Raw genomic sequence first — 26674 nt, forward strand, 5'->3', positions numbered from 1 at the left:
TCAAGGAACAATTATTCACATAAAACTTTCAGATGATATGTGTTATTGGATCAGGGTGACTCTGGGATAGACTGTACTGACTGGGAAAAGCCTTGACAGTGCCATGGGAATATAATAGTAATGGAACTGTAATGAAATTTATGACTGTGTCTTTGTTTAATTAGGAAACCCAAACTGGCTATAAGAGTAACTCCATGTCACCAAAAACATAACAAGATTAAAAAGAGAAAACACTCCTATTAAAGCTAGCTCCATTTCGGTAACTTGCCATCGTGCGAAATATTTGATTTGACATTTTATTAAAACCAGTGTATTTTCAAAAATCTTTAATGTGTTTAATGATATTTCTTTTAAATCTAGGAATATTGGACACTTGACAGTCCTATGCAGATCACAATGATTCTATTAATAGAACAGATAGTAGTTGCACTGGGAGGAGAGTTTAAAGTTTATCTACCACAGTTAGTACCACAGATGTTAAGAGTCTTCATGCATGACACACAGGAAAGAATTGTCACACTCAAGGTATGCTAACATTGCATTTGATTACAGATATTCACAGACAGAGGGGAATAAGAGTCCATACCTTGTACCACAATTTGAATGGTGTAAAATGACATGACAACTCTGTTACAATTTACCCACTTACCAACCTTAGAAAGAATGATTTCAGATTTTATGAAGTTGATCTTTGATATTGTTTACTTTTTCTTGGTGTCTGTCATTCTATTCACATTAAACATTTCCTATTGTTCCTGTTAAAGTTGTTATTTTCACTTGGTGGATGTGAAGCTACAAAGAAATGACCAAATCTATCTATCATTATTTTAACAGTTGTTGAATGCAATGCAGATGTTTGGGGCTAATTTAGATGACTATCTACATCTACTTCTACCACCAGTAGTTAAGATATTTGATTCTCCAGATATCCCAGCTCCAGTTAGAAGGTAAGGGTTGGTTATCTACTTCTATCACCAGTAGTTACGATATTTGATTCTCCAGATATCCCAGCTCCAGTTAGAAGGTAATGGTTCGTTATCTACTTCTACCACCAGTAGTTAAGATATTTGATTTTCCAGCATCAGCCTTTAAAAATGAGTGTGAAATTATCTAGTGTTCAATGTTGATATACTTTTCTCTAAATTTTCAGAGCTGCATTGGAGACCATAGATCGTCTAAGTGACACTTTAGACTTCACAGACTTTGCTTCTAGAATTATACATCCACTAGTTCGAACCTTGGATACCTCTCCAGATTTGAGGCTTGTTGCTATGGATACTCTATCCTCCCTGGTGTTGCAGCTAGGCAAGAAGTACCAAATCTTCATCCCTATGGTCAACAAAGTGCTCAGTAGACATAGAATAAATCATCAAAGATATGATATGCTACTGTGTAGAATTGTACAGGTAATGGATGATAATGTTAGCTTTTTGTGTATGAAGACTTTTTTCTGTGAAATTCTACCAGACTTTCAGAATATATTGTGCACTCTATTACACCTAAAAGACCTTTTCAAATGCTGTTACCAGTAGGGAATTGTCTGCTAGACCTATCCAATAAATAGTCCAATCACATAATTGCTTCTGATAGACCTTTTCAGGAAAGGACACCCTCTAATGCTTCCCTTTGATAGACCATTGCAAGAAATGAAGCCTTGTACTACTTTTTTTTCTCATTGGTGATGTGATTACTAGATTATTTCATTTTCCTCACTTGATATGTAATTTTTTTTTTGACCTCTGGCAAATAAAAAATATAATATAATATAATACATTGACTTACTGTGTGCACACAAACCACTCACAGTCAGCTCCAAAATAAGAAAAAATGTCCTAGATTGTATTTCATAATTCTTAAACATATTCCTCTTGTCCAGGGCACCACAATAGCAGAGGAAGAAGATGACCCGTTGCTATGGAGAACACGTCAGAGTAGAGGTGGTAACCTAGGTGAAGACACAGCAGCCAGTAGTTCAGTTGATAGTGGCAACATTAAAAAACTCCATGTCAGTGCATCAAATCTACAGAGGGTAAGTGAAACACAACTCTGAATAAACCATGCATATACCACATATAGAGTCAATTTTATCCTATACAATTATTTTGTTTACCGTAATATGTGGGATAACTACTAACTAATCCTCCTTGTCCCAGCTAGGACACAAGGCCACTATCAACTTCTGCCACTTAGACAAATCAAATGTTATGTATTAAAGAGAAAGAAACGATAAAATATAAATCTGCTGTGACATTTGTTTTGTGTACTAAAGTTAATGAAGGAATTTAACAAGTTGTCTATTATGTGAGACTATGCTCTGAGATAAAGTAAACATAGTTGACAAAAGTGTAAAATATGATGTCCATGCAATGTTACAGACAGTCGACAGACAGACAGTCATGCAGACAGACAGACAGTCATGCAGACAGACAGACAAACAAACAAACAGACAGACAGACAGACAGACAGACAGATGGATGGATGAATATCATGTTATGTACAACACTGATGGATTTGTTTCAGAGTTTGTCATGTAATGAACATTTTCTTGATGTGTAGGCATGGGGAGCTGCTCGACGTGTATCTAAAGATGACTGGATGGAATGGTTAAGAAGACTCAGTGTGGAATTGTTAAAGGAATCACCATCACCAGCCTTGAGGTCTTGTTGGGCATTGGCGCAAGCCTACAACCCACTGGCAAGGTATTTATATAATTCTAGTATCGTACTGCTTTACAAAATGAATGTTGGTGTAGTAACTATCCATCGGTTCTTTGGGAGATAAGTTACTGCATTTTTACTTCTCTTGTCCTTCTGAATAAGTGTTTCACCTCCATACTCCTAAGCTGTTGTGAATCACTACTTTGGCTCATGAGGTTTACTTATATAGTGCTTTGCTGCCTATACCTGTGCATGACCTGGTCATTTCTTATGAACTGTTGTTCACTTTAGCATTTTATAAAGAAAATCACTTAAACTAGTCTATCTGTCATCTAGTACATGATCCATGGAGACTTTGTATTTATTTATGTATAAGTATATTGATAAACAGTGTTGCCATATGCAAACATAATGATATTGATTCACTCTCAGTGGAGATTATTAGTCTGCCACAAATAGTTCATTGTATACTCTGCCATTTGACGACAACATTGATTCGCCCTCGTCCTCAAACAGAAAAAAATATTCTTAGACAAGCTAACTATTCTGATTTATTTGTTGCCATGGAATTTGTTTGACATTGTAGAGATTTATTCAATGCGGCATTTGTGTCCTGCTGGTCTGAGTTACATGAAACTCAGCAAGATGAACTCATACAGAGCTTGGAACAAGCATTGACAGCACAAGACATCCCTGAAATTACCCAGACTCTACTAAATCTGGCTGAATTTATGGAGCACTGTGATAAGGTAAGGATATGACATCACAGAAGTGAAAACATCAGATACAAGTATTGGGTGTGAAAGAGAAAGGACATTGTGTGAATTCACATTGTTTAATATAAACTTTGATGTAAAATAAGATAAAATTCTTTGATTTCATTCACTTTTCACATACAGAGTTGGTATTGATCTGAACTTAAGTGGAAGTGATGTATGAGACTTGCAAGGCAACTTCTCTTATTATTGTTGACTGGTTCTATTTTATTTTCAGTGTAATATATTTAACGGAACTTGCCTTGCAAGTCTGTCATACATCGCTTCCACCCAAGTTGCTATTAGCAAGTCTGTCATACATCATCACTTCCACCCAAGTTCAGATCAATACTCACTCTATACTGATAAGTGAAAGTGAATGAAACCAACACAGTTTACCTCATTGAACATCCAAGTTTTTATTAAACAATTGGTATTCAAAAATTATGTTAGAAGTAGTAGAAGTTATAAATACATGACATTGTAGCTTGTTTGAAATAATAGATTCAAAACATTTCTGTTAATTTGTAATATGTGTTGTACATGTGTACTAAGATTACCATTATGTGTGTGTGTGTGTGTGTGTGTGTGTGTGTGTGTGTGTGTATGTGTGTATGTGTGTGTGTGTCTCTGTCTCTGTCCACTTGTGTGTCTGTGTGCTTGTGTTTCTGTGTCTGTGTCTGTTACTGTCTGTGTCTGTTACTGTCTGTGTGTCTGTGTGTTTCTGTGTCTGTGTCTGTTACTGTCTGTGGATGGGTATCATCTTCCTACAGTATGTGTCTTAATGTTAGTACACAGTATTATATAATTTTTAAAATCAATTTGTCTGCTACTCATAAATTACAAACTTTTAAGTATTTTTTTTATTCCATCTTTTAGGGACCACTACCCTTAGACAATATCTTACTAGGAGAGCGTGCCACCAAGTGCCGTGCCTATGCCAAGGCACTGCATTACAAAGAAGAAGAATTCCATAGAGGACCTAGCACTGTTATACTAGGGGCACTTATTAGGTAGAGTAAAAATTCTTAGTACATTTCACCTGTTTTTGCAAACAGAACTTTATGTCACCTTTGAAAAGGATACAATCAGATGCTTACTAACATGCACAAATTTAGTGGATATATTATTGTACAGCAAACCACTCATACCTTCTCATTTGGTGGCCCTGTTACAATGTATACCCAGTAAAGTGATGATGGCTATTGTTCTTTGAATAACAAGATATCCAGCCTTTGTCCATCAACTATGCAATGAGTAACCTACAGTTATTGCATTGAATTGAATTAATTTTTATCTCGTCAGAAAATGAACAAAAATATGATACAATCTTTGAAAGTAACAAAAATAGCAATGATAAGGAAGGAGCATGGAAATAGTTCCTTAGTAAATATTAATCAAAGTCCATGGACCAGACAATCATGTAGGACAAGCTTGGTTACAAGTACAAGTATGAGTTTCACAACCACAACTACAACAACAACAACAACAACAACAACAACAACAACAACAACAACAACAATAACAACTACAACAACTACAGAAGTACATCTGTTGTAAATATATTGAATTCACTTCACTTCTTTCTTGGATGACAATTTACTGTTTATCTGCTAAAGTGATGGTATTAGAATAAATGAACACAATTAATCTGACTTTCTACTAGGTTACATTTAAATTTAGCGAGATATTTCGATACCTCAATGTTGTAAAACTGTCATAACTGAAAAAAAAGACGTCAGAATAGAATCCATACAACTAAGTATGCATTCAGTACATTTACTGAGAATGTTTCCAACCTATGCATATCAAATATCAGTATGCATTCAGTATATTTATTGAGAATGTTTCCAACCTATGCATATCAAATATCAGTATACATTCAGTACATTTACTGAGAATGTTTCCAACCTATGCATATCAAATATCAGCATGCATTCAGTATATTTACTGAGAATGTTTCCAACCTATGCATATCAAATATCAGCATGCATTCAGTACATTTACTAAGAATGTTTCCAACCTATGCATATCAAATATCAGTATGCATTCAGTATATTTACTGAGAATGTTTCCAACCTATGCATATCAAATATCAGTATGCATTCAGTATATTTACTAAGAATGTTTCCAACCTATGCATATCAAATATCAGTATGCATTCAGTACATTTACTGAGAATGTTTCCAACCTATGCATATCAAATATCAGCATGCATTCAGTATATTTACTGAGAATGTTTCCAACCTATGCATATCAAATATCAGTATGCATTCAGTACATTTATTGAGAATGTTTCCAACCTATGCATATCAAATATCAGCATGCATTCAGTATATTTGCTGAGAATGTTTCCAACCTATGCATATCAAATATCAGTATGCATTCAGTACATTTATTGAGAATGTTTCCAACCTATGCATATCAAATATCAGCATGCATTCAGTATATTTGCTGAGAATGTTTCCAACCTATGCATATCAAATATCAGTATGCATTCAGTATATTTACTGAGAATGTTTCCAACCTATGCATATCAAATATCAGTATGCATTCAGTACATTTATTGAGAATGTTTCCAACCTATGCATATCAAATATCAGCATGCATTCAGTATATTTGCTGAGAATGTTTCCAACCTATGCATATCAAATATCAGCATGCATTCAGTATATTTACTGAGAATGTTTCCAACCTATGCATATCAAATATCAGCATGCATTCAGTATATTTGCTGAGAATGTTTCCAACCTATGCATATCAAATATCAGCATGCATTCAGTATATTTGCTGAGAATGTTTCCAACCTATGCATATCAAATATCAGCATGCATTCAGTATATTTGCTGAGAATGTTTCCAACCTATACATATCAAATATCAGCATGCATTCAGTATATTTGCTGAGAATGTTTCCAACCTATGCATATCAAATATCAGTATGCATTCAGTACATTTGCTGAGAATGTTTCCAACCTATGCATATCAAATATCAGTATGCATTCAGTATATTTACTGAGAATGTTTCCAACCTATGCATATCAAATATCAGTATACATTCAGTACATTTACTAAGAATGTTTCCAACCTATGCATATCAAATATCAGTATGCATTCAGTACATTTGCTGAGAATGTTTCCAACCTATACATATCAAATATCAGTATGCATTCAGTATATTTACTGAGAATGTTTCCAACCTATGCATATCAAATATCAGCATGCATTCAGTACATTTATTGAGAATGTTTCCAACCTATGCATATCAAATATCAGTATGCATTCAGTACATTTACTAAGAATGTTTCCAACCTATGCATATCAAATATCAGCATGCATTCAGTATATTTATTGAGAATGTTTCCAACCTATGCATATCAAATATCAGTATACATTCAGTATATTTACTGAGAATGTTTCCAACCTATGCATATCAAATATCAGTATACATTCAGTATATTTATTGAGAATGTTTCCAACCTATGCATATCAAATATCAGTATACATTCAGTATATTTACTGAGAATGTTTCCAACCTATGCATATCAAATATCAGTATGCATTCAGTATATTTACTGAGAATGTTTCCAACCTATGCATATCAAATATCATATTCCATTCAGTTTCTGTCTGTGTGTGATTACAGCATCAACAATAAATTACAACAACCAGAGGCAGCCACTGGTGTCTTACAGTATGCTATGAAGAACTATAGAGCTGAATTGGTAAGTAACAGAGGAGAGTCATTTCATGATTTTACATAACCTACAATTACTTGCAATTTCAGAGGAACATCAAAACATGTGCCTTTACATAGTATCTTTCCTATGGTTTACATGATTATTCATAGGCAAAACAGTGAACATTTATGAGAGACATTTTATGCTGGAGGGAATAAGCACTTTAAGCCACACCATGAAAATTTCTCTTAATTATCCTTCTTGTAGGTTCTGGAATTCAAAATTTATGTGATAGATTTATGGATTAATATATTTCATTTTCAATTTTGTTATGTTTTCAGCAAATTCAAGAGACCTGGTTTGAGAAACTGCATGACTGGGAGAATGCATTGTCAGCATATGAAAGGAAACAAGAACAGATCCCTGATAATATAGAACTAACACTGGGTAGAATGAGATGTATGGAAGCACTGGGAGAATGGTAAGTGTTGAACAGATCCCTGATAATATAGAACTAACACTTTGTAGAAGTTGATGTATGGAAGCACTGGGAGAATGGTAACAACCCATGTGGTAATATATGTCTTCTAGTGCCTTCATCGTAGCCAGGCACTAAGTACATATTATCAAACAAGTGGACTGTCAAGATTACAAGCTTAAATATGTATATGTATATAACTAACATCATTGTAAACATCAGTGTTTCATTTAGTATATTTTCTTGCCAATGTCACTTCTTGTGTACACGGCTTAATGAATAAATAAATAACAATGCGAAGTAACCCCACCCACCCTATCACCACTACTACCACCACCACCACCACCACCACCACCACCACAACAAACTTTTGCCATTTTCCTCCAATAAAGTAAGCTTTCATAGACTATATTTCTTTGATCTAATTCACATCTGTGTCAATATTGCCAGGCGTTCTCTACATAACGTATCAGTTGAGAAATGGCAGTTAGTCAATGATGACACACGTCAAAAAATGGCTAGAATGGCAGCTGCAGCAGCCTGGGGTCTAGGACACTGGGAAAGTATGGAAGAATATACCTGCATGATACCTAGAGATACACATGATGGCGCATTCTATAGAGCTGTGCTAGAAGTACATGAAGATCACTTCTCATTAGCACAACAGGTAAGTGATGATTAAATTGTTATAGTTACTAAAATGCTAAAAAATATAGTGAGCCACACAAGAGAAAACAAAACATTTAAAAGATGTAACACAAAGTATGTAAATAAAACTCAAATTAAATGTGCTACTAACAGAAATCCAGATAAAATTGGATAAGATAAGAAACCTGATGAAGCTAAAGACACATACTGGCCATAAAGATGAAATATACAAGATAAATAAAATATGTCATGGAAAGTATACTTCTCCTACCTGTTTAATGATGTCACTGGAAACAGTTAGAAAACTTTGTCCATACTGTGTTAAAATTTGGGACAACAAATAAGTTAGTTTATATATAATTTCTATTGTTTTGCATTCAAGGCCAGAGATATTACAACTATTGTCATAAAATCTAAACAGAATTTCTCAGAATCAAAAGTTTATGCAATAACTTAACTAGAGAAGTTACAGTCATCATAACAAAGTTGATGTACAATGACAAAATCCACAACCGATGCACAATTTGAATTGTTTACAGCGCATATGGTAGCCCAAGATATTACACTTGTGACAAAGTTTATGTGTGGTACTTCACAGAATGTTTAAACTGCAATGTTAATATGTACAAATTCTTTAGTTTTCAGTACGTTGACAAAGTCAGAGGTACTATTACTGTTAGTATTTTGCTAGTACTTCTCAGTATGAAAACCCAGTGTTGATTCATGCCAATTCTTTTGTTTTCAGTGCATTGACAAAGTCAGAGGTACTATTACTGTTAGTTTTGCTAGTACGTCTCAGTATGAAAACCCAGTATTGATTCATGCCAATTCTTTTGTTTTCAGTGCATTGACAAAGCCAGAGACATTCTAGACAATGAGTTGACAGCCATGGCTGGTGAAAGTTATAACAGAGCATATGGTGCAATGGTGCAAGTACAGATGTTAGCTGAGTTAGAGGAAATTATACAGTATAAACTAGTACCTGAAAGAAGAGATGCTATCAAACAAACATGGTGGGATAGACTACAGGTAAACTTTCTTCTTTGTTTTAACTAGATAAAATCTCCCTTGTATAATAACTGCAAAACTGATCTAAAGAATGTGAGGTCAATTTATTCCATACAAAGAATGATTATACCATAGTGGTTTCATTAGAATTTAGAAATGGAAGTTCCTGCATCTTCAATGCCTGAACAATTTCAGCATCTAACTTGTGAGTTCTTTTTACCATTTAAACAACACAGCAGGATTGAAATAGTCTTTTCTTAATTACAGAATATGTCAACAAATAAATTGGGCACATTTTCTGATACTAGATTAGTATACTTGTAGTTCATTTGGAAACAATGACCTTTCAACATAGTTGATCATGTGCATGTACCGGTAGACTAGACATCTGAGGTGTCAGTGTTCCATATGGACAGTACAGTAGTGTGTATCTGGACTATGTATGTATGTGTATGATTGGTGCACATAACATGTAGAACACTATATTTTATGGAATAAGTAGGCCATATATCAGATTCACTATCTCTCATGGAATAAATAGACCACATATCATATAATCACAATGTAGTATTACTGTAAGTAGTATACAAATGTAAGATGTTGCATGACTATATAGATGACTGCAGATAATTCACAATGGTTCCATGTACTAATTTCAGGGATGTCAACAAAACGTAGAAGACTGGCAGAAAATTATCCAAGTGAGATCCCTTGTACTAGCTCCACAGGAAGACATGAGGACTTGGTTGAAGTATGCCAGTCTATGCAGAAAAAGTGGTAGACTGGTAAGTTAAGCAGTTAGCTCTTGAATAAGTTTCAAAGCTATGATACTTCATTTGAAACTATATATTGTACATTTGTTTTATTAGATATTCATGTTGGATCAGAATACAATTTGTTACGGTTGAAGACTTTTTCCTAATACTGTAGCTTAATTGAAAATAATTCATGAGTTTGCATAATTTATTAAGTTATGTAATTTTCCCACAGAAACTATCCCACAAGACTTTGGTGATGTTACTAGGTATGGACCCATCTAAACTACCAGACCAACCATTCCCTACAACTCATCCACATGTAACATTTGCCTATATGAAACACATGTGGAAAAATGGAGAACAGGTAAGAATTATTAGATTCATTAATTTCACTTGATTTTGTACCAAAAATTTCAAGTAGCTCACCAAGATCAGATTTTGTTCAAAAAGCAAGGAATACACTTTAGGAAAACTTTGTGTAATGTGATAGGAATCTGATGTTTTGTGAAGGACTGTAATTCAATCCCAGTTCTCTGATCAGTACTAGTTTACCTATACAGCTATAAAGATTACATAGGGTCATTCCATCAATTAGGACTAACGTGTTCTACATCTATGCCACAACCTTTTCTTTCCCAAATGTTATGCTAATTTGATATTGGGGGTTGTTACATCATGGAAAGCAAATTTCATAATTTAAGTGATTTGTCCACCAGATTGTAAGTACACAAAAGTTTCTAATATGTGTAGCCAGAAAAACACAATGCCAAGGAACAACCATGAACAATATTTATGATTATATGTCTTTGGAATTGGTGACTTTCTTCTGTTTTCTGTGCTATAGTGTCTTCATTTCATTGATTGAGTTCTAATATTCTATACCTATACATTTTTCATTTCATTGATTGAGTTCTAATATTCTATACCTTTACATTCTTCATTTCATTGATTGAGTTCTAATATTCTATACCTATACATTTTTCATTTCATTGATTGAGTTCTAATATTCTATACCTTTACATTCTTCATTTCATTGATTGAGTTCTAATATTCTATACCTATACATTCTTCATTTCATTGATTGAGTTCTAATATTCTATACCTATACATTTTTCATTTCATTGATTGAGTTCTAATATTCTATACCTTTACATTCTTCATTTCATTGATTGAGTTCTAATATTCTATACCTATACATTCTTCATTTCATTGATTGAGTTCTAATATTCTATACCTTTACATTCTTCATTTCATTGATTGAGTTCTAATATTCTATACCTTTACATTCTTCATTTCATTGATTGAGTTCTAATATTCTATACCTTTACATTCTTCATTTCATTGATTGAGTTCTAATATTCTATACCTTTACATTCTTCATTTCATTGATTGAGTTCTAATATTCTATACCTATACATTCTTCATTTCATTGATTGAGTTCTAATATTCTATACCTATACATTCTTCATTTCATTGATTGAGTTCTAATATTCTATACCTATACATTCTTCATTTCATTGATTGAGTTCTAATATTCTATACCTTTACATTCTTCATTTCATTGATTGAGTTCTAATATTCTATACCTATACATTCTTCATTTCATTGATTGAGTTCTAATATTCTATACCTTTACATTTTTCATTTCATTGATTGAGTTCTAATATTCTATACCTATACATTCTTCATTTCATTGATTGAGTTCTAATATTCTATACCTATACATTTTTTTTCAGCATGAAGCATTCCAACATCTGCAACACTTTGTACAGAATTCACTGCCACAACAAGTTATACAGACAACTTCACCAAATGGAGAATCTAGTGAGAGGAAAGAACTTCATAAACTGATGGCACGGTTAGGACAATAGATTTTTAACATTTTATTTGTGTGTGTGTGTGTGTGTGTGTGTGTGTGTGTGTGTGTGTGTGTGTGTGTGTGTGTGTGTGTGTGTGTCTGTGTCTGTGTGTGTGTCTGTGTCTGTGTCTGTGTGTTTGTCTGTCTGTCTGTGTCTGTGTCTGTGTCTGTGTGTCTGTGTTTGTACATGTCTGTGTCTATGCAAACGTGTCTGTCTGTCCCTTTGTTAAGATGAAAGGTCAATGTGTCGTTGAAGTTTTGGGAATTTTAAGTGAATGTATGAAATTAGTGAGTGTGTGTGTGTGTGTGTGTGTGTGTGTGTGTGTGTGTGTGTGTGTGTGTGTGTGTGTGTGTGTGTGTGTGTGTGTGTGTGTGTGTGTGTGTGTGTGTGTGTGTGTGTGTGTGTGTGTGTGTGTGTGTGAGTTGGGGGGGGAGGGGGGCCAAGCTCAAAGGTAAGTTAAGAACACCAGTCTCTGAAAGAAGTCAGGAGGAATTGAAACCATACCTAAACTATAATGAAGAAGACAGAGGTAAGTGGTTTTTAGTCACTGGTAATCCTTGGAATATCAGTGATTTGAATTTCATTACCTGGAAATATTGGATATTGGCAATATTTCTGTGACTTTAGCCTTTCCAAAATTGAACAGATCATTGACATGTGATGTTTTCACTCTCTCTCTGTGTGCATTAATTTTCATCAAATCAATTCACTTCAGTGTTGATTTGACACACATGACATGACAGTCTACACACACATTCAGTGATATGGATACATGAGAAGTCAATGTAAATATAATTGACATGTATTTCCAAACTATCGGAAGTGTTCTTACATTGATGAGATGCATTCTTCATTTGGTATTATGCTTGAAGTTGTGATTGTGTACCCAGGCATTAGTCAATTATGAAAAGTATATTTCTCTTGGAGACAGTAACAAATGTATTTGCTACTAATACAAGTGTCGTGATATATATAATCATCACATCTTGTCATGTTGTATGCTCAATTGAAGTCAGTTGCAAGTGTATCATGCTTCCTTTCAAAGGTGCTTTAGTACTCAATGTGTTGTAGGTGATGCATCAGAAAGTTTCCGTTTGAAACTCTGCAGGCACTTGTTTGTACACCCAAATCTATTTGCTGTGGTTCTTAGCTATTCAGTACATTGTACATACATTTAATGGAAGCATCAGTATTTTATGAATGTCTGATTTTTTTTCAAATACTTATCACTGTTCAAGAAAAGATGACGCAACAAATGTAAATTTGAGAATTCTACGTTAATGTTAACCAGAAAGGAACTTGCAACTTCTTGTGTATTTACTTTATGTACCCAGGTATATGCAAGGATCTTGACTTTAAAATAAATCAAAGGGTAATTTACTAAAAACACCGCTGTATACAATGAGTTGCGAGTATACTGTAATTGTCATTACTCATGACCTTATAAGGAAAGTTATTGCTGCATGATCAGTTTAGGAAAGACTTTGTAAATATCTGCATTTTCACTTGGTTCATTTTGCACAGAGTTCACATAATCACAAGTCATGCCACCAAAACTGCTATGATAATGAATACATTTAAAACCAAGAAATCTTGTTTCATTTACTACATAAATATAATAGCTCGCGCAGCGGCAGCGGCGGCTCAATGACTAGTACGCATGCGTGTAGTATATACTATGCGAAAAAATTTGGTGGTTCTCCCAGGGATGCATTGCGGCGTGCAGTGACTACGCGTGCGCCTTCCATATATATACTACGTGCATCCTCCACACGCTACCGTATCTTCATATAGCATAGACGACATAACATCACCATGCATTGCAATATTGTAACAGTAGGCCTGTTGGCACGATTATCGTAACATTGTAACGGGTATCGAGGCATCGCTGTACCACTAGGAGAAATTGTTACACTATTTGGAAGTTTGACGCACGGCGGTACTGATACGGACCACTGATGACATAGCGCAGTTGAATTTCCGGGTTGTGGAAGTGCGGTTTTGACGTTTATATTGTCGATAATTGATTTTTTTTTTTGCATGTTCTAAAAAGAATAACTGCTTTCTTATGTTTGTTGGTACAGTAACATTCCTAAATCATCGAGTTGAATTCAGAAATCATGATGTTCGGCAACATGTCAACAAAACATTTGTCCAAAGACCAACGTACGTTGGTGAAGGGTCTATGATAAGTTGGCTGATTGAAAATGAACAATATTAATCTAATGGCTATGATGGTTTTTGAAACCAACAACTGCATAGAGTGTTGACTTTCTTTACTTCTCGTCTATGTCAGAGAATTAGATGTCATTCAGTAAAATAAATTTTGATTGTCAACACCCCTGGAAAATGACCCAAATTAAGTGTACGAACCCTGGCCCAGGCAGCTGGTCACAAATGAATCTACCCTGTGCGAGCTTATGGGCTTTGCCTAGTTATGATATTATATAGGTAAATTCTGATACTAGATTATTTTAAACAGCTTATAAAATTATATTGCTGTTGTCCATGTAATGTGTTGAATGCATGTTGATGTCTGAAGTGATTGGTTGAGAGTGGTATCTTAAATACCAACAAAGATATTTGTCAATCGAGATGATGTAAAATGTAATAATGTAAGTATAATTTTGTTGCACCAGACGATAAAATGTAGCTCTGTTGGTTAGATTTTTTGAGTGAGATGATACAATGTAGAAGTGCTAGTAAGATTTTTGTTGTACAAATGTCGCTTTGTTTTTGTAGAGAACATTTGCCACTTCTGTATTGACACACTATGACATTTACACTTGTGCAATAGATTAGTGCAAAAATAGTTATACCAATAGTATGGATTAGCTTGTAGTTTCATATGAAATGTTTTTTTTTATGATTTACTAGTATCTATTGTCAGCTAAAATACCCAGCACTACATATGAATTTATCAAGATGTGATAAGTCTCAAATGAATCAAATGGAGTATGTTCAAAATAGGGTTAACAAATAATTATTTAATAATTATTAACTAATGATGCAAAATGCCACAGTGACAGTAAATTAGCATGACATTTTTACAAAATTTTATACAGTGATAAAAGTTAAGTGTAAAAGTACTTAGTACACAGTGAAAGGCAGACATTGAGTGTACCAAATGTACTAAGTAATAAAATACAGAAATACCATGTTCCACATAACCTCTGACCTTTACAATTCAATTGAAATGTAAATTAGTTCAAGGTTCAAGCTCTTAAAGGGGGAATCCCCAGTCGTTTGGTAGTATAAATTCTTTACCAACAATGGCTGTCAGATGCAGATGAAAACGTTGTCACCAACAACCTGTATATAGTAAACAAAAGGAAGCTGTTCTCATATACAACAAGGTACAGTTACCATTTATGGTCATTTAAATATTAGAAATTTGCGTAAAGTTTTGCTGTTCAAAGGATTGCTGACCTGTCACTTCCTACAAAGAACCAGATATTGTAGTCTGTGTTAAAGTTATGGTGTTAAACGTACTGCTTTGATTGGGAACTTCTAGTATGGCTGACATAATTTGACAGAGAGATCAATTATCAAGTCTGAAAAGGTCAGTTACAGAATTGACATTTAAAAGTAAGGTTATTCTAATCATAAATACTAAGTGTTGAAATATATGTACATGAAGTCGGGGATAAGATCTCTTACACTGTTTATTTACACCAATTTGTACACATTCACTCAATCTTTCTTGTTATTAACATGTATTTTTGAAGTGGTACCAATTGAAAAATGATATACTGTTGTGCGATATTTCTGCTGACATACTAAATCACATGTGAAAAATTTGAAATATTTAAAAGTTGCTTGATATAAGAAATAGCATATCAAATAGTGCACAAATTTATATGATAAATGTTTAAATAATTTCACTACTGTTCAGTTATCAACGTAGCTTAATTTCATGAACTGACACAGCTGTAAAAATATCGGATACTTTTAATATTTTGATGACTGACAGCCATTTTCATCTTGGAATGAGGCCAAGACCTCCCAAACAGGGGGGTCATGACCTCGAGCGTAAGGTGGTGTAAATGTCAGTAGCAGTGTTACTTAGTAAAAGGAAATGAAATTCTAACTTTTAATATTATTATGGGGCTAGTGACTAGCATATTTTGAACATGTCATAAATGATAAAGTGGTACATGTAGTACAAAGCAATCTTTTGGTCTTCTCTGTTTTGAAAAAATACCTATGAAAAGTTAAGAGATAGCTTTTAACATTCTTAACTGGTGTATAAATAGCAACTATCCGGTAGGTAATAAGGAGAAATGATTCAGTGTTCATTAACATATTAAAGAATGTGATCAAACACAATTAGAGTCATCCAAGGGGACAGTTTATTAAAATGTGTTATGAACTGCAACATATTATACAGCTCAGTGTATGTATATTAAATCATCAAAATATATATAATTCTGTCTTTCCATGTTCTATCACCAATATATGGAATATTTTAGAAGCTTACAACACAGATCATATTTTTTACTTCTCTGCACAACTCTGATTAAAATTTAAATGAGTGTTACAAAGAGTTGTCTGGAAAAGCTATAGAAAAATGTGGGTAGAATTAAAATAATTATCCTATCTAATCTTTACGGTTCTCCTGATAAGCAATTGAGAACCCAGCATAGAATCCCTGGCATTTAAATCAATATTACAAATGCTGATAAAAAAATAAAACATGAAAGTAAAATACCGGTAGATAATGTGTATGAGCCAACTAGATAGTGTGTATTAGCCCAGAGACTTAGCTATCTGGTTTGACAAGTTTGTTTAGTAGAGCAAGCTCTGTCAAGGTATTATGTTCAGCCAGAGTAGTTTCTGAGCTTGTTTTAGTTTGAATTTTGAAACAACTTTAATTTCCTAACTACGCGATAGTTTGTTTGGAACTATACATACAAGTTTATTTGATTCTCAATTGATTATTAAAACATATGATATACACTTCACATTTCTAGGTGATGTTGAACATTATTATTTTAATGTCTACATACTGACTTGTTGGTGTTGTAACCATATTGGAGGATGGAAAACTATAAGAAAATTGAGAAGATAGGCAGAGGAGCTTTTGGTTCTGTTGTGCTTTTCAAAAACAAGGAGACAGGCCGACAGACTGCTGGAAAGGTGTTAAAATGTGACACACCCGAATCTCATACAGAGACTATGAAAGAAATTATGATCCTGGCCAGAATTGACCATACACATGTAGTGAAGATTGTTGATGTTGTCAATACTAAATGTCCAGGGTTTAGAGATGCTTGGGAAGTGTGGTTGATGATGGAATACTGCAGTGAGGGAACCTTAGATCAATACATGAAAAAGGACAACAGAAAATCTGATTATGCTCTCAAGTTGAAGTTCATGACACAAGTCACTGAAGCAGTAGCATTCTTGCATGATAACAATATTGTACACAGAGATTTGAAACCGGATAATATTTTGATAACAATCAAAAGAGGTGAAGTTCTGGCTAAAGTGTCAGATTTTGGACTCTCCAAACTAGCTGAGAGTTTTTCTGGAAATTGTATCATGAACACTGTGTGTGGTACCATGTTGTATATGGCTCCTGAGGTTATGGATGAACATTATGATGAAAAAATTGATGTTTTCTCTCTGGGTGTCACGTTCATAGAGCTTGTGACAAATCAACAACTTCGGACACCGATTGCAAGTGAATTGAGGAGGAACAGGAAATATCAGCCATATGTGTCTCGTCATTTACCGCTCAGCTCAGAACTGAGAGAAGCTATCTTATCAATGATTGCATTTAAGTCTACAGATCGTCCCACTGCAGAGAACATGTATTATATGTTTGTGTGTGAGAGTAAATCTGCTGAAAGAGTACCAAAGAAGTTGGAGAAAGACAGGAAAGTTGATAATGTCCTGAAAGAAGGGTACAGAAGAAAGGACAACATGTTGAACCCTCGTGGAGAAAGAGAACCTTTGGATGATCAGAGAAGACATGAAAGAGGTAGACGGTATGCAGAAGACCTGTATATGAAGGATAGAGAATATAGAAGAGAAATTGGAATGACAGGTGGAACTCCAGACAGGGAGATGCAACCCAGAGGAAGGGCTGCAGGAGAACTCGACTGGAAGCCAGTAGATCTGGTGAGTGCTATAAAGAGGCATGAAGAAAGACGTAGGAAGATACACGACATGGATAGGGTTCCAGTGGAAGATGATGAGTTAGAGGACTTAGGAGAAATGCTTCATGAAATAAAAGTAGGCAGACCAAAGGATCGTAGAAAGCCTGTACACCCAAGTCCTAAGCCGAATGAAGACAGACATGATGTGATAGCATTACATGATAAGTACTATCCAAGGAAACATGGGGATGGAGCTCGGTATGAAGAAAAAATACAAGTGGATGCTCCTCGAGATGTGAAACGTGTGGCTAAAGATGATTGCTTTGATGTTGGTCATTATGGAAACCGTGGGCAGAGTCCGAAGTTTAAAGGTATGCCAGACAGCATTATGTTGGCAAAAGATAGAATGGACAGAGACAAAAGACAAGATGAACCAAGACGAGTAGAGGATACTGACAAGTATCCCTATTATACACAGCCATCAGCTCAAGATGTTGAAGATGAGGAGCTGAAGAAATTTGAAGAAGTTTCAGATTTAGCATATTGGAGGTTTGGAATCAAAGACACTTTCTATCGAGATAAACCACATGTTGCAGTCCCACTCTACGAGGATAACTATGGGCATAGACACAGATATGATGGACATGAGCCTCCGTACATCAGACATGCAGATCATTATGACTACTATTGTGGAGAAATTGATGTGAAACCACAGGCAGCCAGGTTCAAGGCAGATATACCAGATAGTATTCCATTGGCAAAAGAAAGGCTGGAACGAAAGAAAAGCCCAGGAAAAAGATACAATAATGAAGTGATATATGAGGAAGATGACTCTGATGATAATTTTGGTTGGTGGCTTGACCACAGAGAGTAATTTCTACATTGAAATTCATCAGATGTTAGCTTCTACACTACTTTGGTTGGTGGCTTGACCACAGAGAGTAATTTCTACATTGAAATTCATCAGATGTTAGCTTCTACACTACTTTGGTTGGTGGCTTGACCACAGAGAGTAATTTCTACATTGAAATTCATCAGATGTTAGCTTCTACACTACTTTGGTTGGTGGCTTGACCACAGAGAGTAATTTCTACATTGAAATTCATCAGATGTTAGCTTCTACACTACTTTGGTTGGTGGCTTGACCACAGAGAGTAATTTCTACATTGAAATTCATCAGATGTTAGCTTCTACACTACTTTGGTTGGTGGCTTGACCACAGAGAGTAATTTCTACATTGAAATTCATCAGATGTTAGCTTCTACACTACTTTAACAATGACTAGATTTTTACTTAATTTTAACTAAACTACTTTAATAGAATAACTGATCTCTTATTTCTATTTTGCATTTATGACTCATTTTCATTTAAAATCAAGTGAAATATGCATTTTTTTTTTTTTAAAACAATTTCAGAACAGTTTCCAAAACTTTTTCTTATTTTCTTCCCCAACACCAAAATAGTACATGGTATCTGATGTTGATTTAATCTTAGACTATAGTAGTACTACTGATATAGCTACTCTAGGTACCATATCCAATCCAAGAATTGAAGATAAAATTGACCCTCAATAAGTTGTAGGTTACAGGATTCATTGGAACAACTGTTACTAATTGAGGGTTATGAGAAGCTAATTATATAGTCAGAATTGTCTATTCATCTTTTGTAACATTGGTATTTGATTTGATTTGATTTGATTTGATTTGATTTGTTGATTTCACCAGAAAAAACACCATACATAACAAATAAATTAACAAAATATATAAATTAAATTAAGTCAAAGAATATTCAATCAAATACATCAGTAATTACATGGACCTGGTGGGGGTTGTAGAAATAGTTCTACAGAACTAGTCTAGCCCACAATTCTTTAACAGCTTACAGAGAAATCATGTGAAACAATGGCCACAAAGAAGAGTACTGGGGGTAAATCTTACATGTGTATTTTTATTTGCAAACAGTAAAAGAAAGACAACTATAGAAGAATACTATTACAGGAGATTTTTTATGTTTTCTCAATAATGGGGCTACTGTGAATTCTTCAATACTCAGTTTAAGTTACGGTTTGTCTACATTTCATACTCAGAACGATAGAATTTAGAAGATAAGAATATCGATTTGAGAAAGCAAATCATAGCTGTTGAATTTGTCTGACAAACATGATTTAGATAACCCATAGCTTGTATAAAGTACAAGCAAGTTGCTTTATGAATAGAAAAGTATGGAAGAAATATCCAGGACATTCGACATCATGACACTGCATGTGGTACAGTATTGTACAAAAAGATGTCATTGGTGCATGGTTCTTTAGTACTCAAAGTATGAGTTAAGACATTCAAAGTCACCATTAGTCTTCCCCAGGTTTTCATAAATTATATTTACATACCGGTATGTATGCTTATATTTAATCTTCAGTATAATTCTGCCTTTAAGCCGAAACATACCTGTGACATAAGGACTTTGTCATTTCTTGAAAAGGCTCCTTAGGTCACTGTTATTTTTGTTGACTCACAAAGAAAAATGTTTGGGAATAATACATTCCTAAAGTGAACTCTATAACCCACCAATAAATCTAAGTTTGTATACACACACTCTAACTTTGTGTTCAATAAATCATGTTGTTATTGACCAAGGGGTAATATCTCTTGTGTTGCTTACAGATGTATGTTGCTGTGTTAAACTACTCAATACTTAAGACTACTTGCACTATGTTTCGTCAGTGCTGTATTAAAGGTCGTATTTGCTGTACAATTGTATAGCAGATACAACCTTTAATACTGCACTGACGCGACAATTAGAGCATGCACTAGTGTTATTTTCACTACAGTGCAATACTGAAAACATTATTACATACCACCATGCAAATGAATACAAATGAGGACAGGGCCATTTGCTTTTAACATGAAAGTGTGTGATTGCACAGCATGAAGAGTGTCATATTTATGGAAATTTTCTGTTTTCGTTAAACATGATGACAGAACCCCATTCCATGAGAGTTCAAATGCGGGTACTCAGGGGCATTTGGCTTGCACTTGCAGTATTTTTGGCTACACTTTCACTTGCTATATGCTAGAGAAAGTGTGGCCAGAGATAACACTGCACTGCAAACACTTGTGCAAATACTCTGAGTATGCCACTCTTGCAATCATATATCATGGGATTCTGACAATAACTTGACACTTGACTTCTAAACTGATGATACAATAGAAAGTAATCTAATGAGAAGTCATGATCTCAAGAAGTAAATGAACTGTAGAGGGCAGCATAGGGTGTAATTAAATCAAAAGAAACATATTAACCAAATTACCTCAGTTAAATTATGAAATAAATCAAAGCCTGTGACAGCTGATTTTAGAGACTAATCAAGATAGCACTGTCTAGCACAGACTCCTGGCTAATGTTTAATAAATCACAAATACTTTCCAAACTCGATCTTCTAAAGAACTGTAATCATTATGGTCTAATTCAGGGTATTGTTTTCTGGTCAAAATGGATCTAAACTGGGTCTGGGTTGGCAGTATTGGCCACACTCCCCTGCTCCCCACCAGAGTAGGCCACAGGTACCACCCCTAGGTTTCAGGGTTGGGAGGAGATGGGGATATAAAGTGGTGTGGGTTTGTTCTGTTTATAGTAATACATTTTTTTGTTGCTATTTCACCAACATTCAAACAACATGTGTATTGGCCCTGGTGTCAAACACTGTAAATAACCCAACACATTCTTGCAAAACAAGAGTATAATTTTCTACTCACATAATTAAAAATCAGTCTTGGACTATAACGTAAAGAGTCATGTGGTTTACAATGATGGACCAACATTTTGCCATTCAACCAAAAAATCATTATGAGATTTAAATCAGTATAATCATTGATTATGTCAGGCCATGGCAAATTTAAAAGTTGACTTCCTTCTTTTTATTTATTAGGTACAAAAATTTAGACTGTAACCCAGGTCATTTGCATATTCTGATAATTACTGTGGCATTGGTTCATTAGCATACTTATCAACCAATCACAATCAGTGATATAATAATCAGCCAATCAGCAATGGATATACATGTGAGTGACAACTATAGATCCTTATACAATCGGTATTTGGTATGATAGAGTTCAGTATGTTAATTCTAAACTCAAACTGGTCATTTGCAAACAGCAGGTTTGAAGTTGCGACACAAACCATCAGGCACTGAAGATCTCAATTTTGCAAGGTTTGTTCAAAGTTCTTTTAATATAAGTACAGGTAAATCTTGTATTTAGGAAAGAAGTGCATAATTTGATGAACTGGGATTTAAGTTTTTTTAAACTCTATCAAAGATACGTGGAAATGTTCTCTATAAGTGCTGTAAAGGAAGGAAAGAAGTTAATAATGAGAGAGAAAAATACATGAAAGTGAATAAGGATGTCATAAAATCACATGTAGGAGAACCTTAAGCACTTGATTGTGTGTACGAAGACAAGTGGTAGACAAATGGTTTTAATTTCATTGCAACACTGACCAAGAATGTAGAAGTCTTAGAGTAGACTGACAGTACTAAAGATACATAAAATGTATTTGTATTGTGGTAATAGTCATTTTCTCATGCCCTTATGGCCAGGCAATATTACAGTTAGGCTATAAGTGTATAATGTTTGTGTCAAAGCTAGGGAGTCACAGTTAGGCAATAAGTGTATAATGTTTGCATCAAAGTTAGGCAATAAGTATATTTGAGTGAAAGCTAGTAGGGAGTTACAGTTAGGTCTACACTTGGGATAGGGATAAGGTTAGAATCTCTAACAAATTAGACAGTAAAGTGTGGGTACATTAAAGTATTATTATAGTATTTGACAGTACATGGAAACTTCAGTGGCTATAAGCTTATAAGGTATGTTTTGATTGATTGTTTTCAGCAATAATTCAAACTTAAAGAGTTAATTTACAAGTGATTCAAGTAATGGAAGGCTTCATTAAATCTAACCGTATTGGTAAAGGTGCTTTCGGTGTAGTCTACCTGTTTAAACATGAAGGCAATGGTGCTGTGTGTGCTGGGAAAAAAGTCAAATGTGTCTCGGATAAGGAAATGCAGATGGTGTTGAGGGAGATGCTATGCATGGCTAAAGTAGAACACAAAAATGTCGTCCAAATCAAGGACGTAGCAGTCTCCATACAGAAGGAAAGAAATGTATTATGGTTATATACAGAATACTGTAATGAAGGAAATCTAAATGACTTTATCCAGAAAGAGGATAGAATGGAAAATACTCCCATGAAGTTGCACCTGATGAGGCAAGTCGCTGGGGCTCTGAATTTCTTGCATAGTAAGAAGATAGTTCATAGAGATTTGAAGCCAACAAACATACTGGTAACTACAGAAGGAGAAGAAATTATTGCCAAAGTTGGTGATTTTGGTGTCTCTAAGATGCATGATACCTTAAGAAGCATGATGTGCACAAAAGTGGGAACTGAATTTTTCATGTCCCCGGAGGTTTACGCCCGCAAGTCTTACAATGATAAATGTGATGTTTTCTCTCTGGGTGTGGTCTTCCTGGCACTGCTGGCTAAATCAGTTGTATCTGGGTTTGTTGTCTATGCAGAGGGGAAGTCTGGAGAGCCATTATGCATTTATCTCGAGCGTGCCAAAAAGCTACCAAAGTCGGTTGAAGACAAGATGAAACAACACCCAAATCTTCAAAAAGTTGTCATTGCAATGTTAGCTTTTGAGCCAAAAAAACGACCATCAGCAGCAGAAGTTCTCACGTCATTGTTCAGTATTACCAAGCGTTTTACAGCTGAAGAGAAAATGGCTAGCTGTATTACTACCACCAGCAGTCCTCCACATCACCAGACAACTTTAGATGATGATTCTGATGATTCCAGTGATGATGAAGAAGTACCAGGCTATAGCATCACTAAAATGAAAACCGAGATTATCAAAAAAAGCAGTACAAAAGTCAAGCCCAAACCAAAAATGCATACATTCTCCCCAGCAGCACCTCCCTCCAAAGCATCAGGAAGTTCAGATGGGGCGAGTATTACTGATTCTGCTAAGTCCACAAGTACTGAGAGTCTAGATTCTCTTTCAGAGGATGAGTTGGTCCGTATGTTTTTAGATATGGCTGGTTTCACAAAAAAGTGAAGTCGAGTCTAAAGTTATTAATCCAATCATTCTTGTGAACCAGAGTTATTTCTGCTTTCACATATTTGGGGAAATGTTGTAACATAGGCGCAATGAGGCTATGCGTTTTCAAGAATCAGAATTACACTTACAAAATACAGTCATAAACTTTCAAATTAAAATTAAATTTAGTATAGAAACAAATTATGTAGAATACAAGTATGTAAACTATACACAAGCCAAATTATTATCTTTGATGGATTATATACCGTTTCTTCTATATCAGAACAACTCATGTCTATGTCACTGGTTCTGCGGTATCGTAATCTTTTAAATTTTGTGCTGAGATCCTGAGCTTTAAGTTATGCTGATTCTGTGCCAAACATTATTTACTTGTTCTAAAAATGGTTCAAATTTATAATTTGTTTTAAATTTGTTATTGGTACATAATTTGTTGTTGTCAGTTTTTTTAATCGTTGGTATACATATACTATTGATATAAATGTTTTTCAGCTGACTACTAAGATTTATTACATCAGCATCAGTATTAAGTTCAGTTATCTCATGCAACTTATTGACAAAGGACGTCTATGTGTTACCATGACTTTTCTTTCTTGAGATGAAAGCACACTGTACAAGGTAACTGCATACTCCATTTCTTAATCTGTTTTCATAATTTAACATTTGTTGACAGATTTCCACAATGACTGGATAACTTCCCAGTTTAACTTTTGGGATAATATTACTTTACTTTTTGTGTACACCCAACACTTGTTTGCAAAATGTAGAATGCATTTGTTCAAAAGGGTGTCTTTCACTAAAAAAAAAAGTTTGATAAAAACTTCATTATCAATATCTTCTTACTGTTTTGACTTGTATAATTTAAAGTTAAAAGCTCCCCAAATTTCTGAACCATACATTAAAATGGACAAAACTGTGCTCCTGAAGAGTTGAAGAGCAATTTTTGGAGACACTGTATGATTATATAAGGATAATAATTGGCTCAGTGCACCTTTTCTCCGCCTAGGTAAAAATCACTGTCAATCATTCTGCCTAGCTTACTGAAAATAATAACTTTTGTCTTATTAGTAGTAACTTTAAGTTTCCATTTCTTACAATAGTTATGTAAATTATCCAGACTATTTTGAAGACCTACATTGGAATCAGATAATATTACAATATCATCCACAAAAGGTAGACAATTAAATCAAGAGTTGTATAGATTTACAGGATAAGAATAAATATTATCTGATAGATCATTTATAAAAATATTAAACAAGAGTGGACTTAAATTACATCCCTGTTTAACACCACTTGAAGATGGAAAAGTGTTAGTACAACCGTGGGATAATGGCATAATTTGTTACAGAATACATTGATCGAATCAGGCGATATCCTGTGACACCTGATTTAAGTAATTTATAGCATTCCATCCCACCATACACTGTCGAAAGCCTTGTGCAGGTCAACAAAGCAAGCAAATAGATATTGCCTTTTACCTGCTCTACATACATACTTATTAATTAAAGTATAAAAATACAATCAGTTGTACGATAATTCTTGTGAAAACCAAACCGTGTCTTGGATATAATTATGGCTATCAAAATATATCTGCAGTCTGTTGTTCAGGATTATGTTTAGAAGTTTAGAAATTGAATTTGACTGTGTTAGGCCTCTATTATTATTGACAGTTGTAATGTCCCCAGACTTATGTAATGGAACAAGGTAGCTTGTATTCCATTGATTTGGATATTTGCCATTTGATAAGATTTGATTGAATAATTTTCTCATACACAGGACAATTGATGGGGTAGCACATTTCAGCATGTCATTTAATAGTTAGAGTCAGTGAAAATAAATGTGTTGTGTTGTCAAGGGGTGGTACCAGGAGTGGTACCAGTAGCCAGCTCTGGTAAGGATGTGCAGCCAATACTGCCAACCCAAGACCCCATTTTAGATATTTTTTACCCAAACACCAATACGTCATTTTAGACCGTTACATGATTTTAGAAGATGACATTTTAGACCAAATACATTTGTAGTAGTTCCATACTTTAGGAAATATCAAAATGTTGCATTCATTCTTGTATGTTTTCCCTCGAGAGGCAACATTTTTGGGACAATTAATGGCCCAATTATGATTTTGTTGACAATGGACCACATTTTAGATCAAGCTAAATCAAATAAAAAATAATTTAGAGTGGACCCAATGTTAAAATCTCTTGCTTGAAAAATACAGAGCCCAGTAAATGCACCCCAAAGCGTGACACATGTGTAGTCAACAGGGGGAGTAGCCTCCTCACTTCACACTACCATAATTTTTCTATGGATTAATCGTCTTATATGCATAAGGATCAGAGATTGTCCTCAGAAGAGGAAGTTCAACTCAGGGTCACCTGTTTTATTACATCATAGGTGTCACACTTAGTTTTGTTACATGTACAATCTGATGGTTGCCATATTATATAATTATAAACAAAATTGGTCAAAACTGAGAAGAAACTTTTCCATAGCTTTGCCAGATAACTTTTTCATACCCAAATTTTAATCTCAATCAGAAATGGGCTCTGAAAATATTTGCTGTATTTTGCAGTTAGAAAATGACAAAAATAAAGTTGATTATTAGCTTAGGGCTCA

At 34.5% G+C, this 26674-nt stretch overlaps 1 protein-coding gene across 1 annotated transcript in view; it reads left to right on the forward strand.

Annotated features, from left to right (window-relative positions):
- The window catches only part of LOC144451554 (serine/threonine-protein kinase mTOR-like), a 109220-nt gene that overhangs the window by 20458 nt on the left and 62088 nt on the right, over positions 1-26674 (forward strand). The window contains exons 23-36 of the mRNA XM_078142431.1: positions 361-525; positions 835-947; positions 1151-1406; positions 1877-2029; positions 2557-2699; positions 3244-3406; positions 4292-4425; positions 7058-7136; positions 7433-7572; positions 8020-8236; positions 9061-9246; positions 9885-10010; positions 10216-10347; positions 11720-11841. Of these exons, the coding sequence (XP_077998557.1) occupies positions 361-525; positions 835-947; positions 1151-1406; positions 1877-2029; positions 2557-2699; positions 3244-3406; positions 4292-4425; positions 7058-7136; positions 7433-7572; positions 8020-8236; positions 9061-9246; positions 9885-10010; positions 10216-10347; positions 11720-11841 (2129 nt within the window). The remainder of the gene's footprint in view (positions 1-360; positions 526-834; positions 948-1150; positions 1407-1876; positions 2030-2556; positions 2700-3243; positions 3407-4291; positions 4426-7057; positions 7137-7432; positions 7573-8019; positions 8237-9060; positions 9247-9884; positions 10011-10215; positions 10348-11719; positions 11842-26674) is intronic.

Source organism: Glandiceps talaboti, chromosome 21, assembly GCF_964340395.1.
Source record: "Glandiceps talaboti chromosome 21, keGlaTala1.1, whole genome shotgun sequence".
Taxonomy (NCBI): Eukaryota; Metazoa; Hemichordata; class Enteropneusta; family Spengelidae; genus Glandiceps; species Glandiceps talaboti.